Source organism: Fusarium solani, assembly GCF_023522795.1.
Source record: "Fusarium solani strain SB1 chromosome Unknown bctg00000012, whole genome shotgun sequence".
Taxonomy (NCBI): Eukaryota; Fungi; Ascomycota; class Sordariomycetes; order Hypocreales; family Nectriaceae; genus Fusarium; species Fusarium solani.
The window spans coordinates 1,825,014-1,844,513 of record NW_027072146.1 but is presented as its reverse complement, the minus strand read 5'-3'; the positions used below and the strand labels follow the sequence as shown (position 1 = coordinate 1,844,513).

At 20.9% G+C, this 19,500-nt stretch overlaps 1 protein-coding gene across 1 annotated transcript; it reads left to right on the top strand.

The window, feature by feature from the left end:
* Positions 1-10,338: 10,338 nt before the first annotated feature.
* MRS44_016627 (uncharacterized protein) lies at positions 10,339-11,076 on the top strand (the record flags this gene model as incomplete). The annotated part of the gene is made up of 1 exon (XM_046282014.2): positions 10,339-11,076. One exon carries the CDS (start codon positions 10,339-10,341, stop codon positions 11,074-11,076), a length of 738 nt encoding a protein of 245 aa, XP_046130785.2.
* Between the last annotated feature and the right edge of the window lie 8,424 nt (positions 11,077-19,500).

Sequence of the window (19,500 nt, the reverse complement as noted above, 5' to 3'; positions counted from 1 at the left end):
ATTACGTAGTTAATTTATATCTAAATAGCGCTAACTTAAGTATTATTCTCCTTATATAAGAATAAGGATTATTTAGAGGTATAACTTAGGCATATTAGCCGCTTAGATCGCATAGGAAGAAGGTATCTCTTAGTATATAATTTATAGTATAGTCTAAAGATATCGCGACTAAGAGAGTGCCTAGGATTAACCTAAGTGCGGTTAGCTATATATTATTAAAGCGAGGGAAAAAAAAAGAATTTTAAGGGTTATTATTTAAGACCCTTATTATTAGGTATAAGAATTAATTAAGGAAGCTAGGCTAAGTTATTATAAGGTAATTTTAATCTTATATCTTTAGAAAAAAGAGATTATATATTATAAGTCCTTTCTTTAATTTTTTCTTAATAAGGATTATATTAGATAATATTTATGCTTTACTTAGTAGTATTATGACCTAAAATAACCTTAGGCCACGTGATAGGAAGGACCCATATTAGCTAATTAATTATATATAGATTAGAATAGATTATGCCTCGTAGGCTATGATCCTCTCTAAGCTAGCTAGATAGATTAAGATAGCTTAGGCCCTATAGGATATAATCTATTATAAGCTATTATATTATAAAAAGTATATAAGATATACTTATTATACTCTCTTATATAGTAATTACCTTAGCTATTAATATAACTTAGTTATATTTAATACCCTTAAGTATATTATTAGATATAACTTATACCTTATTTAGGATAATATAATATTCTTTATTACTAATATAAACTTAATATAATTAGTTTATCCCTTAGGAATATATATAATTATTATATATTAATAGCTCTTATTTAATAAATTACTTATATTACCTTAAATAATAATAAATATAATAGCTACTTAGATAACTCTTATTAATAACTATTAATAAGTCTTACTTATTAACTACTTATTTATATCTATCTTAGCTAATTAAGATAAGAATATAAATAATATAAATAGCTCTAATAATAAAGAAATTAAATAGCTTAGAGCCTAAATTACTACTATAAGCATTAAAATAAATAGGCTTTATAACCTTATTAAAAGGATAGGCGAGATATAAAAGGTATAAAATACCTAATATATAAATAATATCTAAGAAGTTAATAATATAATAATTATTATTATAAGAGGTAAAGATATAAGAGAAATCTTAAAGCTAGACCCCCTAAAGAAATTTAATAAAATTACTTATAAGCTACTTATATTCCTTATATAGCTATATACTTTTATAACTTATTATTTAATATAATTTAACCTAGCGTCTAATAAGGTTTAATATGCCGCGGGGTAACTTATTAAATATACTATAGCCTAATTTAAACTTATTATAAAGAAATACCTTATTACCTCCTTTATTAAATTCTTATCTAAGATTATTAACCTTTATTTAAGCTTTAAGACCTTTAAGGCTATATTTTAATAAGTATTTAAAATAATTAATAAAAAAATATAAGCTAAAAGAGAGATTAAGGTATTTTAATAAACTTACTTAGCCTTTAAATATAAAATAAAATACTATTAATTTACCTTAAAGCTTAATTAAGATTAAAAACCCTTAATATTATTTTTCTTTAATAATCTTAAAAAGAAAGTCTAAGTAAAATTATATAAAGAAAATTAACTTAATAACCTAATTAATTATATTAGCTAAGCGGTTAAGATTAATAATTAATAATTCTTATAAAAGAAACTATAAAACCCTAAGTTTAATAGTAATAAGGTTAATAACCTATAATTTAATATTAACTAAGGTAAGAAAAAAAATAATAATACCTCTTATAGTATTAAAGCTAGCCCTATAGTACTTAAAGCTATATAGAGAGGTAAATAAGATTATTAAGGCCTAAAATATTATTATTATTATAAAATAAATTATATTAAGAAGATTTATTATAAGAAATAGCGAGATATTAAGAAAAGATATTATTAATTTAATTAATAATAATCCCTCTTAAAAGGTAAAAAATATATTAATATAGCTTATTAAGCTTAATAGGAAAATAAGGAATTATAAACCGCGATTTAATTAATTAAACTTATTATAATATTATAAAGTAAATATAATATATTAATAAGATAAGGTTAGAATAAATATAAATAAAAATTAAATAAAAAAGTATTTTATAGCTAAGTAAAATATTTTAGAAAGTAATTAAAAGAAACCTAGAATATATAATAGTAATTACTCTTAGAATTAATAAAATAAAGAAACCTTATATTAGATATAATAAATAGTAAAAAAGTTATTATTATAATTATTAAGAAACTTAAATAAAAAGAAAAAGTAATACTAATAAAATAAAAATAATAAATACCCTTAATATTAATTAAATAAGTAAATTATAAGGAAGCTATTATAAAAGGCTTTAATTATAAAAAATAGGTTATAAGATATAATAAATAGTTATTATTATTATTTATTATATATTATAGGGATTATTAATAAAATAACCCTATATAATATAATTATAGCTTATATCTATAATATTAACTTAAAGTATTATAAGAGTATAATAAAACTTATAAATAAAGGGAATAAGCCTATAATAATAAAAAACCTTAATAAATAAATTAGCTTATTAAGGTAAGTAATACTAATATTAATTAAATTAGGTTTAAGTATAAAATAAAGAAATTATAAAAGGAGCTATATAAGTTATATACTTAATAATAAAAGGTAAAAAAAAATAATAAAAAGCTATAAAAAAAGAAAACTACTTTTATTTATATAATAAAAATAATAATTAGTATTAAAATAACCTATAAGAGAGATATATCTAAACCGCATAGGAATATATAAATATAATAGATATATAAGAAATCTATATCTAAGCCTATTATAAGGAGCTAACTAAAAACCTATAGCACTAAGAAGTATTATTTAACCTATAAGATAATATAAAGATATACCTAATATACTAGGAATACCTTAATATCTCCTAGATATCTTATTAATATTATTAATATAAAGAATATAAAGAAAAAAAATAAAAGTAAGATTATTTCTTTATTACTTTATTAGCTTAATCTAATAATTAACCCTATATATAATATAAAATAAAAGGTTATTAAATATTTTATTAATATAATACTATTAATATTATATATATATAATACTATAAAGACTTATACTAAGCTATTTAGAAATATAAATAAACTATTTATAAGGTAAAAGATTAATAAAAATAAATTTATTAAAAAAAAGTACTAAAAGAATAAAAATTAAGAGCTTAATTAAAAAATAAAAAAAACTTAAAATAAAAATAAAAATAATAATACTAAGATTAGCTATATAGCTAAGATAATATATATAACTATAAAGTATATAATAATAATAAATATAAGTATAATTATATTAGTTATATATTATTAAAAAATTAGAAAGCTTACCTATAAAAGAGTTATAAGTAGAAAAATAAGTTATAATACTATAAAAGGCCTTATATATTACTAAAAGAAGATTAATATAAAGATATTTTAAAATATTAATATAAATTAAAGGAAAATAGCTATGCGCTTTAATAAATAATAAAGCTAAGTAAAATCTATTTAACCTAAGGATAATAAATAAGCTTAAGCTATTATAAAGATATAAGGTAAAGCCTTATATAATAATTAACCTTAAAAGGAAGTAATTTAATTATAATAATAAAGTTATTAATAATAAGATTAATTACCTTAAAGTTTTTATTAAAAGAAAAAACTAAGGAATCTTATTTAATATTATACTTATAGAAGGCTATAACCTAGTACTTAGGTACTTATAATTATATTAATTTAATTTATATTTTAATTAGAGGATTAGCTAAGTACTTTTTTTTAATAAAGAGGTATTTTTTATAAAGAATAATAACTTAGAAGATAATATAAGATCTTAAATTTCTATTAAAGATATTAGAGAAGTTAAGTAAAGGTAAATATAAGATACCTTTTTACCTAAAAAGATATAATATAAATATTATAATAAATAAAAATAATAAAATTAATAAATAATTATATATATTATATAATAATTTTAATAATTAAAAAAAGACCTTAAGTAAATTAAAAAAATACTTAAAGAAAAATACCTTAAGAATATATTATTAAAATATTATATTTATAAGAAATTTTTTATAAAAAAACTTAAGATAAATTTATTATTATATATTTATTATAATTTAAAAATTAAATTTATTAATAAGAAATAACCTAGCTTTAATAAACTCTATTTATTTAATATAATATAATTATTAGTATTAAAAGAATATATTAAAGAAATATTATAAAAAGGATATATTAAGAAAAATAAGTTATTTATTAAATACCTTATTATATTTATCTTAAAGAAAAATAAAAAACTTTATTTTTATATTAACTTTAAAATACTTAATATTATTATAATTAAAGATTATATATCGCTATTTTTTATTAGTAAATTAAAAAATTAATTTTTTAAAATAAAGTATTTTATAATATTTAACCTTAAAGGAGCTTATAACCTTATTTAGATTAAAAAAAGATATAAATAAAAAACCGCTTTTTATATTAAATATAAACTATTTAAGTACCTTATTATACCTTTTAGACTTATTAATATACTTATTATATTTTAATAAATAATTAATTATATACTATAAGAATATCTAGATATATTTATTATATATTACTTAGATAATATCTTTATTTTCTTTAAAATAAAAAGAAAATATATAAAATATATCTATAAGGTATTATAAATACTATAAGATACTAACTTATTAATAAAACCTAAGAAAAATAAGTTTTATACCTTAGAGGTAAAATTCCTTAAATATATTATCTTTTATAATAAGATATATATAGACCCTAAGAAGGTCTTAATAATTAAGGACTAAAAAGAATTAACTAATATTAAGGAAATATAAGCTTTCCTTAGTTTTACTAATTATTACTATAAGTTCCTTAAGTAATTTAAGAAGATTACGGAGGAAGCTTTTAAAAGTCTTCGCCCGCTAAGACGCTAAAGCCGGACGGCCTTAACAGAGATACACTAGAATATATCGACATAATCTGTTAGCCCCTAAGAGCGCTATAGCCTTAGTGCAGGCATCAACTATAGTCTAATACTTTTAGAGTCTATTGCCCACTATGGTCGCTATATCTTAGTGGCTAGATATTGATAGCTATTGTACCTCGTGTACTTTTGTTGTGGCGCTCCTTAGCGCCGTCGATTTTGACCGAAGACTTTTGAAAGCTTCCTCCGTATAGTATTATTAATTAATCTTATAAAGAAAAATAAAATATTTATATTTAAGAATAAGGCATAAAAAGCCTTTTATATAATTAAGGAATTTATCTTAAGTAAATTAATACTTAAGATATTTAATTTACTTTAATTAATAAAACTTAAAATATATTAGACTTTACGCTAAGAGCTTAAATTAAATAATAAGATAATAAAAGACTTTTATACCTAGGTATATTTTACTCTTATAAGCTATATAAAATAAAACTTAATTACCTTATTTATAATAAGGAATTCCTTATAATTATTAATATCTTTAAAGAATTTTAATATTACCTCCTTAAAAGTATTTATTAAATTAAGGTATATATAAATTATAAGAATATTACTTATTTTATAAAAATATAAGCTTTCCTTAGTTTTACTAATTATTACTATAAGTTCCTTAAGTAATTTAAGAAGATTACGGAGGAAGCTTTTAAAAGTCTTCGCCCGCTAAGACGCTAAAGCCGGACGGCCTTAACAGAGATACACTAGAATATATCGACATAATCTGTTAGCCCCTAAGAGCGCTATAGCCTTAGTGCAGGCATCAACTATAGTCTAATACTTTTAGAGTCTATTGCCCACTATGGTCGCTATATCTTAGTGGCTAGATATTGATAGCTATTGTACCTCGTGTACTTTTGTTGTGGCGCTCCTTAGCGCCGTCGATTTTGACCGAAGACTTTTGAAAGCTTCCTCCGTATAGTATTATTAATTAATCTTATAAAGAAAAATAAAATATTTATATTTAAGAATAAGGCATAAAAAGCCTTTTATATAATTAAGGAATTTATCTTAAGTAAATTAATACTTAAGATATTTAATTTACTTTAATTAATAAAACTTAAAATATATTAGACTTTACGCTAAGAGCTTAAATTAAATAATAAGATAATAAAAGACTTTTATACCTAGGTATATTTTACTCTTATAAGCTATATAAAATAAAACTTAATTACCTTATTTATAATAAGGAATTCCTTATAATTATTAATATCTTTAAAGAATTTTAATATTACCTCCTTAAAAGTATTTATTAAATTAAGGTATATATAAATTATAAGAATATTACTTATTTTATAAAAATATAAAAACTTAGTAAATAATAATTATAATATATTAAATATCTCTTAGAATTTAATTATATTATTATTTATATTAAAAAAATAAAAAATAGCTAAGTTAATATTATTAGCTAATAACCTAACCTAGATAGTAAAAGGATTAAAGCTAAAAAATAATTATTATATTTTATATTAAAAAGATACCTAGGATAGAAGTTTATTTAGATAAATATAAAAACTAATACTCTTATTAAAATATCTTATACTTATTAGAAAATATAAAAAACTAATTATAGACTTTACTAATTATATATAAGGATATTAATAATAAAGCAATAAAGTTTAAACCTATAAAAGAAAGATCTCTATCCCTAATAAAGTACTTTAAATTATTTTTAATTATTATTATTACTAAGTTATATAGTATAATAACCTAGAAGAAATAACCTAAGTTATATAATAGTATTATAATAATTATAACCTTAAGGATAAAATATAAGAAAAGATATATTATTATAAGAAATATTATAAATAGATTAACTAATAGATCTAAAAATAATAAAAAGAACTAGGGCTCTATAAATAGCCTAGAATCATAGGAATATTATACTAGACTAATAAAATAACCTATATAATAAAATAAGGTAATTTATTCTTAAAATAAATCTAGTAATATAATAAATAACTCTTAGATAATAAAAAGACTAATAAATAATAAGTCTTAGATAAATTATATTATAAACTTATATATAAAATATATAGCTACCTACTATATAGATACTAGGGAATTAATAAAACCTTAAAATAAGTTAAAATAACCTTTATTTTTTCTAATATAAAAAAAATTATTTTAATAATTATTAAATAATATAACCTTTATATAAAAACTAAGGTATAGCGCTATAAACCTTATAAAAAACTATAATTACTCTTAGTTATATAATAACTATAAGACTTTATTACTATAGATTTTATTATTAAATTACCTCTATTAAACAAACTAGCTATTAGAAATTTCTATAATAATATTTTTATTATTATAAATAAACTTATAAAACTTTTTATTTTATACCCTATAGAGAATTAATAATAATAAAAGATTTTATTTACTTTTTTTACTTTTATATTACTAAAATATATAATATATTACTTAAAATTATTATAAATTAAGGATTATTATTTACCTTAAAATTTTAATAAAGCCTTATAAGATACTTAGGAATTAATTATAAACTCTTTATTATATATTATAAAAAATAAATAGATAAATTAAATATATAAATAAAATACTAAAATAATACCTTTAATATTATGTTAATTATAAATAAATTAATTAAGTTAAAAAGCTATTAGCGCGCATAGCTAGCCTATAATATAGCTATAAATAAAAATATAAAGATTATATTAGCTTATATTAATTTTAGATTTATATTAGATATATATTAATAAATATAAGATATTATTATTAACCCTAAAGTAATCCTTACTAGTAATTAACTAAAAAACCTATATAAAGAAATAAAAATAAAACTTAAGCTTATTAGAAATAAGATAATAAGCTATATTAATAAAAATAGAATTAAGGGATTAATTTTCTTAGAGGAAGATATAATTTATCTTATAATAAAAAATATTAAAATAAAATATTAAAATAAAAAACTTAATTATAAATATATTAGGCCTTATAAAATTAAGTAAAAAATCTTAAAATATAATTATAAAGTAGATTTACCCTCTAAGGTTAAATTTTATTTAATTTTTTATATTTCTTTACTTAAATTAATATAAGATATTATTTAAGTTAAGATAGGTAATAAGCCTAATATAAAAGTTAATAAATTAAAAGAATATATTATAAAAGCTATTCTTAATATAAATAAAATTATTAATAAAATAATATATTTTATTATATAAAAAAACTACTTAGACTTAGAAAATATATAAAAACCCTTAAAATACCTTATTAATATATAATATCTTTTAAAGGACTTCTATTAATAATATTAAAAAGAGATATAAACTTAAGGCTAATAATACTTTAGTTAATAATATCTATAATACCTATAGACTATATAGTAATTATAGCTTTTAATTTTACTTTTTTTATTTCTTTTAATTTATCTAGGGAATAAAGGCTATAAATAGCTATCTTAATACCTTTAATATATAATTAATACTTTTAGCGATAAAACTAAGTTAAATAAGCTAAAACCTTATTTACCCTTGCTTAAGCCTCTTAGGCCTTTTATTATAAATATAAAAAGTCCTCCTTAATATACTTTTCTTTAAAATCTAAATAATTAAATTCTTAGTAAATATAATTTACTAGGAAAATTATTAGTAAAATAAAAAAACCTATAGGTAAGAATATATAAATAAGTACTAGAAATATTTATTAATATATTATAAGAAAGGCTATAATAAATATATTCTTTATAGTAATTTAATTTTTTAGGTAAGGCTATATAGCATAGGCTATAAGAATAATAAGATAAATAAGATATAATTTTAAATCTAAAATAATTAATAATATTACCTAGTTTAATAATAATTAATTACTTTTTAAAAAGGGTAAGATAATTAGATATATTAGTAAAAGATTTTTATAGGTTTAAGATTAATATATATATATAAAAAATTAGGGTTATAGATATAGCCTTAAGGATAAGACTAATAGAGGGGAGATATTATATTATAACCTAAAATAACCTTAGGCTATATAATAAGAAGGACTTATATTAGCTAACTAATTATATATAGATTAAAATAGATTATGCCTCATAGGCTATAATCCTTTTTAAGCTAACTAGATAAATTAAGATAGCTTAGGCCCTATAGGATATAATTTATTATAAGCTATTATATTATAGGAAGTATATAAGATATACTTATTATACTCTCTTATATAGTAATTACCTTAGCTATTAATATAACTTAGTTATACTTAATACCCTTAAGTATATTACTAGATATAATTTATACCTTATTTAAGATAATATAATATTCTTTACTACTAATATAAACCTAGTATAACTAGTTTATCCCTTAGGAATATATATAATTATTATAAGTAATATATATATATAGCTAAGGACTTTTAAGAGAAATAGATTTTCTTTAATAAGGTTATTATTACTTAAGGAGAGGGCTAAAGGTATATATAAGTTTTTTATAAATTAGTATTTCTAATACCTCTTAATAGTCCTTTTAATTATCCCTTTAAGAGCTTTTTAGATAATATTTAATGCGTTATTTTAAAAGCCTTTATAGCCTTTAATCTTTATAAATACCTCTTAATAGTCCTTTTAGCTAGTAATTAAAAAGCCTTTATAGCGAATTATTCTTAAGTATTCTTATAATAATTTCTTTCTTAGATTATAATAAGAAATAATTACTTTTAGTATAATAATACTAATACCTTTATAGCTTATATTATTAAAGACTAAATCTATAAGTAATATAAGAATTGAAAAGCTAAGGTTATAGATTAATTACCTTATAGCTTAGATCTTAACCCTATAGAAAACCTATAGGGTAATCCTTAAAGAAAGGATTTATAAGTAATATTTAAAACTTATATATATGCCTAAGACTAAGGAGTTAAAAATAGGCTCTTATTATAGCTATAGTTAAGCTATAAGAAGAAATTAAGCTAGAAGTTATTAAAAACCTTATTTACTTAATAAAGCAAAGAATATAGGCTATTATATATATCTATAGCTAGTATACTAAGTATTAGATATATTAAAAAATATAGCTCTTAATTATCTATAGATTAATATATAATAAGATATAATTAGCCTTTATTTAGCTATATAATAAGGCGCTAAAGATATAGCCTTATTTAGTAGTAGTACTAATATAGTGGGGAAACCTAGGATGTATCGTTACTTTTTAAGACCCACTGTAGCATTATAGAAATATTCTCGCGGCGCCATGAAGTTGCCGGACCACTTCGCCCGTTATGCAAAACTCATCATTCAGACTTTTTCTCGGTGATGGGTCACATGGTCGAAGATAGCTTTGGCACCTTCGCCGTCGTCTCGGCAGCCGCGCAAATGGCGCGGCAGATAAACGTGTCCTTCGAGATCAAGAACGTCCCACTGGGAGTTGACATGAGATGGGAAGGGTCTCTCCCCTATTTCAAATCCCAACAAACCACGATGCTTGCTTTGGCCAAGACGGATCCCAAGGCATCGGCGGAATTGGGGTTGGACTTGCTACTTAAGCATTATCGCAGAATCGATTATGCCCAAGAAATAGACGACAGGAGAGATCCACCGGCGATCTATCAACGCATCCACAACATGCTTGTTGAGAGCGGCGGCAAGCTTTGGGCGCAAGTAGCCTCTCGACACAGTGGCACACGCACTCGGTTCCCCGTACTTGAGCTACTGGTAACTTCTACCCCACGATTGCAATGGGGAGTCTTTGGTGCGGCAGAGGAGATCGAATATCTCCTGAACATGATTAAATCCGAAGATCCATCGTTCGGCTGGTGTTTTGATAAACTCTCCTACTTGATCCGGGCTGCGATTGTCGCCGGCAATCCTATGGCTGCTTCAATCCTGATACACAGCCAGATAGAGAGCGACAAACCTATGGAATGGCCACTCCTCTTTCAGTACGCCATGCGGGGCCTTGGAACACTCTTTTCAAGGCACCGTCCACGCTATAGTCAATTCCGCACGCTGGAAAGCTGTTCAAACCACAATCCAGTGTTTGCCTCTCCTTTCTGTTCCTAAAACGACCGTCTTGATGATGAAAGGCTACGATAAGCATCCTTTGGTCCTGCTTGAGCTAATCGAGCGGCTTATAACTCTCCTGGAGCGGCTCGGGCTTGTTTTGATACTCTCACGGCTACGTGAGATTCGCCGTGCCGCCCGGTTCCTCTCTCGGTTCCAAACCGAGAGCCGCCGAGGAGCACTAGTTCGGAGGCGACAAACGTCGGTAGTTCTCATCGATGGAGAATTCCTAAGAAAGGCGAGGATAGTTGTTAAGTTCCGGGCCTGATAAGTCTGTTAAGATCCTAGTTAGAATTATGAGTTTTCCTTAGATCGCTGTAAAGGTTATATATATCTCTTGCTTTACATACCAGGGTTGTTCGAGACTGATGAGACTCGGACAAGTCTCCCCGCCTAGCTATGTTCGCATCGTGATTAGGGTTGTAAATATAGAGGCAGGGCAGGCTGGCATTGTGTTACAATCATGACAGCGTGCCGGTTCTCGACCAGGACGTCGTAAGAATTGGGCGGCTAGGTCTGAAGAAGGCGACCTTGGGGTCCCAAGAACCTGATCAGGCCAAGGGAAAGATCGCAGGGCCCGCTTTACCCGTGGTGCGACCTGCTGGGAAGCCGCTTCGGCATTGATGGGGCAAGATGGGACTGTGGGCTGCCGTACTATTACTTAGACATCCCATGACCATGACCAGGCCAGACCAAGGGAAGGATATTATTGGATTAGACCCTATATAATAGCTCAGAGGGTAGTCACGTGCCTTTAATATTAGGCCAGGTAATCTCTAGATCATCGGCATACTAGGCCTAATTAAGAAGGCTGTATTATAGCCTAAAAGAGAAAAAAAAAGATTCTCTTAAGAATAATAATATAAGTAATATATATAAGTTTAAAAATAAGCCTAATTTATTAATAATTAAGAGTCTTATATATAAATTAATAATTATTAATTAAAATATTAAGTAAAAAAAATATTTATTAATTATTTCTTAAATAATAATAATAAATATAAATATAAAGCTAACCTCTAATAATAATTAAATTACTTAATTTAATATCTTAAAAATAAAAGTAAAAAACTAAGATCTATAGGTCTATATTAATCTATTAGCTAAGAATAAGCTTAGCCTTATATTAAATCCTCTTATAAAGCTAGATATATAAAGTATATAAAAAAAAGGCCTAAAAACTAAGGTAATAATTACTAAGAGAACCCCCTTAATATAAGACTTAAGTATTACTCTCTAAGAAAAAAATCCTTTCCTTAGGGCTAATATAAATAAAAAAAACTATATAAAAAATAACCTCTTAAACTAAGAAAATATATATTAATTAAATTTAAAGTCTTCCCTATATTATTTAATTCCTTGCTAATAATATTTATCTATGCCTAGGTTATTAGCCTAAATATAAAAAGATATAATAAAAAGAATATATATAAAGAGGGTAAAAGTATTTTTAATAAAATATATATAAACTTCCCCTTTAATATTATATTTTTCTTAGGGACTTTTTAGTCCTTAAAGTATTATAAGAGTACTTATTAAAAGGTATTTAAAGACTTAATTAGCCTTAATATATTACTATTAAGAAGAAATATAATTTATCTTTTAGATATAAGTATATAAAAAGCCCCTAAAGTAATATAAAAAGCCTTATATTTATTAATAAAAAATAACCTAATATTAATATATATTAGAGACTATTAAAATAATTTCTTAGCTTATATATAAATATAAAAAGTTATTTATATTAAGATATAATCTACGAGGTTAAAAAGGTATATCTTTAAAGCTATAAATAATTAAATTTATAAAAAAAAGTCTTAAGGCTAATAATAAGAGGCTATAAGGTCTTAAGGTATTATTAAATATATACCTATAAACTAAATAAATATAATAAATTCCTTAAGGTTATAATATATCTTATAGTCTATAAAGATTAATAAATAAAAAATAACTAAGATATATATATAACTATACTTATAAGTATATTATTTAAAACCTTAGGAGCTATTATTAATTACTTTAATTATAAGATATTATAATATAATATAATTAATATTTTTATATATATCTTACTTAATAAAGATATCTTTATAAAAATACTAAGGGGGTATTAAAAGCTAGGTAAAATATTAAAGCTTTAAAAAGCCTTATATAAACTAAGAAAGTCCCTCTTATTATAATAATATTACTTTAAGAGAGGTCTTTTAAGTAATAATATAAAGAAAATATTAAGTAAAGATTATTATTAAATAATTAATAATATTATTTTATTTTTTTATATAAATAATTATATTTTTTATTTTTTAAAATATAAATAAGAGAAAATAATAATATTAATAAAGAATTTATAAAAATTATATTACCTTAAGAGGGAAAAACCCCTTTATTAATTCCTAGGAATAAAAGTTATATAAGACTAAGAAAGCTACTAGCTATAGCTTTTTTAAGTTATTTATATTAATAAAATATATTATTTTCTCCTTAATGCCTTACCTTAGTTTAAAATAATTATCTTAATAATTTAAAAAAAACCTTTTTCTTATAATAAATTAATATCCCTAGGGAGTATTAACTTATATCTAAGAAAGATAAGTATAATTATATATACCGCGGTATTAATTTAATTAAATATTACCTTTATTATAAATAAGCTTATAAGATTTAATTAAAACCTAGGCCTTTAATATTATTAAATTACTAATTAGGTCTTATAGTATTTATTCTAGACTAAGGATTATACCCTTAGCTTTAAAGTAAATTAAAGATCTAAAGAGGATATACTCTTTATAGCTATTAATATAAGCTTTATTAATAATATAAAAGATTAAAAGAGCTCTTAAGTATTTATTATTAGGCTATTTAGAGGAATAATTACCTAGAGGGTAAATAAATAAAATATAATTATTATATTTATTATAAAAGTAAGGCTCTTAGCTCTTTTATAAGCTATTAAAAAGGGTATTTTTATAAGCTAATTATTATTTACCCTAAGAGTTAACTTTATAGGGCTAATAGCTTAATAAGGTTTAATAATATTAATTAAAGTTATAATTTAATATAATAATTAATAAATAATTTATTTTATTAAGGTAAAGCTTATTTAATTATATATAAAGCTTTATTATATAAATATATATAATTATTAGCTAAGGTAAAAAATTAAAAAAAAGAAAATTAAAATATAATATATTTTCTTAGATAAGCTTATTATTAATAGCTTAATAAAGGTTTTCTTATTAAATAAGTTTAAATAATCTTATACTTAACTTAGCTTAAAAGATATCTTAGTAAGGCTATAATAAAAAGGAAACTAAGAGTTATTTAATTAATAAAAAGAAAAAGATATATAATTATATAATACCTCTATTAAAGCCCTTAAATTAAAGCCTAAATAAAAAAATAAAAAACTAAATTATTAGATTATTAGCCTTAAAGGCCTTAATAAAAGAAATTATATAATTATATACCTTTAATAAGAATAAGTAAATTAAAATTTAAAAGAGGCTATTAAAATTAAGTTATTAAGGAAAGAAATATTAAGTAAATAAATAAAAAGTATAAGGTATATTATAAGTTTATTATAAAAAGAGCATAAAGCTTATTTATATTAATAATAATTAAAGCTAATAATATAATAAATTCTACTTAGTAAAATTAAAGGCCTATAGTATTAAAAGACCTTAGGCCTAAAAAAGAAAAATAATAAATATAAAAAAGAAATTAAGAAAATAGGTATAAGTAACTTAGTTATTATTAAATAAATTATAACTTAAAGAATTATTATTATTATTAATAATATATTATTATTAAGAAAAATAGCCTCTAAGAGCTAGCCCTAAGGTAATTTACTTATAAGTATTATAAATTAGAGGTTTTTTAATATATAAAATAATATAATTAAGGGCTAAGTTATTATAATAAAAAAATAAAAGCTATAAAAAATTAATATTAATACTTAAAGCTAATTAATTAATATTAATCTCTTTAAGATAAAAAGTATTTTTATAATTATTAAGCTATAAAATAGCCTCTTTAAGAATATAAGTAAAAGAATTATTAAAAATATATAAAGGTATAATAATTATTATATAAGATTAAATCTTAGAGAGAAAAAGCTTAGCGCTTATTTATAAAATATATAAGTTAATTATAAAGATTTAAAAAAAAAAAATATATATATATTAATTATAAAAAAAAGAGGGTTAATAATTACTAAGAGGAAATAAGCTCTTAAAATATTATTTTATTTTTTAAGGTAGCTTTAATAAGAGCACTTAGAGCTAACTTAGTTAGGCACTTAAGGATTAAATTCTAAGTAAAACTATAATTAACTAAGGTAATAGCTATTTACCTAATTTAATAATAAGACTAATTATTATCTAAGTTATTATATTACTATTAAAGGTCCTTTATAGCTATTTAATAAGCCTAAGCTATATTTAGAAGCTCTAAGGGTATTTATAAGAGGTTAATAAAAATAAAGAAAAATAAGGATCTTAGTTACTTATTATATTATATCCCTTATAGTTATAATTATAAAAAATATAAGTTTTTAGCTTATTATTAATTATATATAATAAAATAAAATCTTAGTAAGCCTAAATAATATAATAAAAATATAATATCTTATTAATTATATAATTAAAGAAAATATAATTAAGGTTATAAAAAAAATAAATTAACTTAGTAATATATATTATAAAAAAAATATAATAAAAAATAATATTAATATTTAAATAAAAGAAAAAAATAAAAAGAAATTATTTATTTTATTACTTTATGCCACTTAAAATAGGATTAAAGTATCTTAATTAATATCTTAGTAATTTTAATAATAAAGGCTCTATACCTAAAGCCTAAGGTCTTAATAGGCTTAAATTAATAAGGTTTATCTATATAATTATTAATAGCTTTAATAATGCGCTAAAACTAGCTCTATTTATAATAAATAGCTTATATCTTAACTAGCTAAAGTAATTAAAATCTAACCCCTTCGCGTAGTAGCTCCCCTCTGATATTAACCTTCTAATTATCCTTATAATTCTTAACTACTTAAAGAGGTTAAAATCTTAAAGGATTATACTTCTATTATCCTTATAAGAGAAGGTTTAACTATAACTAATAATAACTATAACTAACTAGTTAACTAATCTGCGACCGGCTAACTAATTAATAATATACTAATAAGATCGCGATAGCTATTTTCCGTAAAGACCTTTAACTAGTAGATTAAAGCAATGCGGCTAATGCCTATTAGTATGCCTTCCTATATAACTAGGATAACCTTGCCAAAGAGGTCTATAAGCTTCATAGGGGCGCGAAAAGTACTTATAATAGGCTATAAGAGATAATATTATATAGAGCTATTCGGAGCGTTACGGTAGGCATATAGCCTATTAAACGAAAAGTTTAGGTTAAACTCGTGATCTTTGGCTATAACCTTCTTTTTCTTTTGCCTAGCCTCTTTCTACTTAGTTATAATATAGATAGTTAATTTAACTTTATTAGAAAAGAGCTTTCTTTATTAAAGGCCCTTAAAAGGAAGCTAAAGAAATATAGGTATCTCGCCTAGAAGGAAATTAGTTTCCTTAATAGCTTAAGAGATAATAATAATATATACCTATACGAGGCGTAGCTTATAACTCTCGTTATTAGCGTTAATACCTTCTATAACGCTAAATAAGAAGATCGAAGAAGTCTTATGGCTAGCTAGGATCTAGCTACGTAGCTATAGGCGTAACTATGTTGGGAAATGTAGGTTATCGGCGTTATAGGTTTCGGAGGGATTAGTTCTTAGAGTCGGCATCGGAGTTCTATAAACCTAAAAAGTATCGGCGCTAGGGCTCGGCGCTAGACTCGGCGGCAGATAGAAGTTTATAGGTTTAATTAATTAAACCTATCCGGTTAAATATATAATATATATATCTTAGCTTATATAAATATGCGAATAATAGTAATTTTAATAGTAATTTTAATAATAAAAAAAGAAATTATATTTAATTAGAAATTAACTCTTATAATATTAAAGCTACTTAGGCTTAAATATTCTAAGCTTTTAATAAGAATTAAAATAAATAAGTTATTATAAGTATAAAAGAAATAAAAGTAATTTTATTTATACTTAAGTAGTATAAAGACTTAAGAAAATATATAGAGATATCTAAGCTTTAATTAAAGGCTATCTTAATAAAAGAAGCTATTTTAAGATAACCTTAGTAATATTAAGGCAATGCCTTTATATTAAAGAAGTATATTAGATTAAACCTTATATAATAGCTTAAAGGGTAATTATATGCCTTTAATATTAGGCTAAGTAATCTCTAGATTATTAATATACTAGGCCTAATTAGGAAGGCTATATTATAGCCTAAAAGGAAAAGAAGGGATTTCCTTAAGAATAATAATATAAGTAATATATATAAGTTTAAGGATAAGCCTAACTTATTAATAAATATAAGTACCTTAGTATATAGAAACCTTTAGCCTAAATATTAAAATAATTAGAGATAAAACTTAAGTAATATATATAATAAGTAAATATAATAAATAAGTAAATATAATAAAAATCTTAATCTTTTTATTAAAAATTATTATAAAAAAAATTATAAATTATTTAATTAATTAAAATTATTTATTATATTTTTCCTTAGATATTTTAATTACTACTTAATAAGTCCTTATATTATACTTAGGCTTACTATAAATATTATAATATTAAACTCTTAGTTATATTAACCTTTCTTAATTATTATTTCTTAATAATTTTATTATTACTTAAGTATTTATATTTATTTAATTAATTACTTATCTTCTTTTTTTTATTATTATTACTTCTTTTTTCTATAATTTAATCTTTTTAACCCTTTAGTACTAACTTAATATCTTATTTATTTCTTAAAGGTCTTTAATCTTAGTTATTATTAAAATAACCTTATATATAATAGCCTTTATTTTTTTTATAAAGAATTATAAAGCCTTAAAGATTAACTCTAAGGAGCTACTTTAATACCTTTTAATTTATTTTTATAGTATTTAAACTAAGATTTAGTCTTAAAAATAATTTTTAAGGTCTTTAAAACCTAAAGGGTAAAGGGTTTAGCCCCTTTCTTAATAAGTATTAAAGTTTATAGCTATATATTAAGCTTTAAGATTATAATTTCTAAGTTAAGAAAAATATAATTAATTTCTTTAAAAGCCCTTTTAATATTTCTTTTTATTATAATAATTTTATATATTATATAAAAAGCTAAAAAAGATTTAATTTTTAAAATATAAGTAATAAAATATTTAATTAAATATTTTATTTCTTAATTATAAGTTTATTTTAATATATTAAAATACTTAATATTAAGAAATTAAAATAAATAAAAGAAATAAGGTAAGATATAAAGCTAAATAATTTTTTTTTTATAATATTTCTTAAATTAAATAAATTAATAATTTTTATAATTATTAAAAATTAAAAAATAATAAAAATTAATTAATTAATTTATTATATATTAATTAAAATATTTAAGCTATTTAAAATTAATTTTATTATTAATTTAATTATTTTAAGTTATTATAATAACTTAATTACCTAAGGGGTTATTTTTTAATATTTATTAATAAGGTAATATTAACTTATATAAATAATAAATAATTAAATTACTTAGCTTTTTATTTTAATTACTTAAATAATTATAATTTATTTTTAATTTTTAAGTTATATTAATTTTAACTTTAAATATCTTTTTAAACTTATAATAATTATTTTATTTATAATTATATTTATAAGAAAATTATTTTTATTAAAGTTATAAATATTATTTAATTAAATATTATATTTTATAATTATATTTATTATAAATTAAAATTAATTATAAATAATAATAAGATTTTTATATTTAGCTCTTTAATAATTATATTTTTAATAGAAATATATCTTAAGCTCTAAGTATTACTTAATAAAATTATAAGCCTAATATATATTAATTACTAATATATTATAATTAATAAGTAATTAATTAATTATTTCTTTTATATTATAAAGCTAAGGGGAGAATTTTTATAAATCTAAGTTAAGAATAAAATAAATAAAAATCTTTTCTTTTAGATTAAATAGCTTATATAAATTTAAGATAATATTATATTAAGCTTAAATATTATTTTATTACTAATATAGCATAAGCTTAAAGACTTAATAGCTATTTATAGCCTTTTAGATACTTAGCTTTAAGTTATTTTAAAGGACCTAAAGGGTAAGAAAAGGTTTAGCCTTAATATTTATATATAATATATTTTATAATTAGAAATTAATTAATTAAATAAAAAGTTAGATATAAGAGGGAAAAATATATTACTTATTTATTTATATTACTTATTTATTAAGTATATTATTTCTTAATTTTAATTATTAAAAATTATTTTATAATATAAAAATAA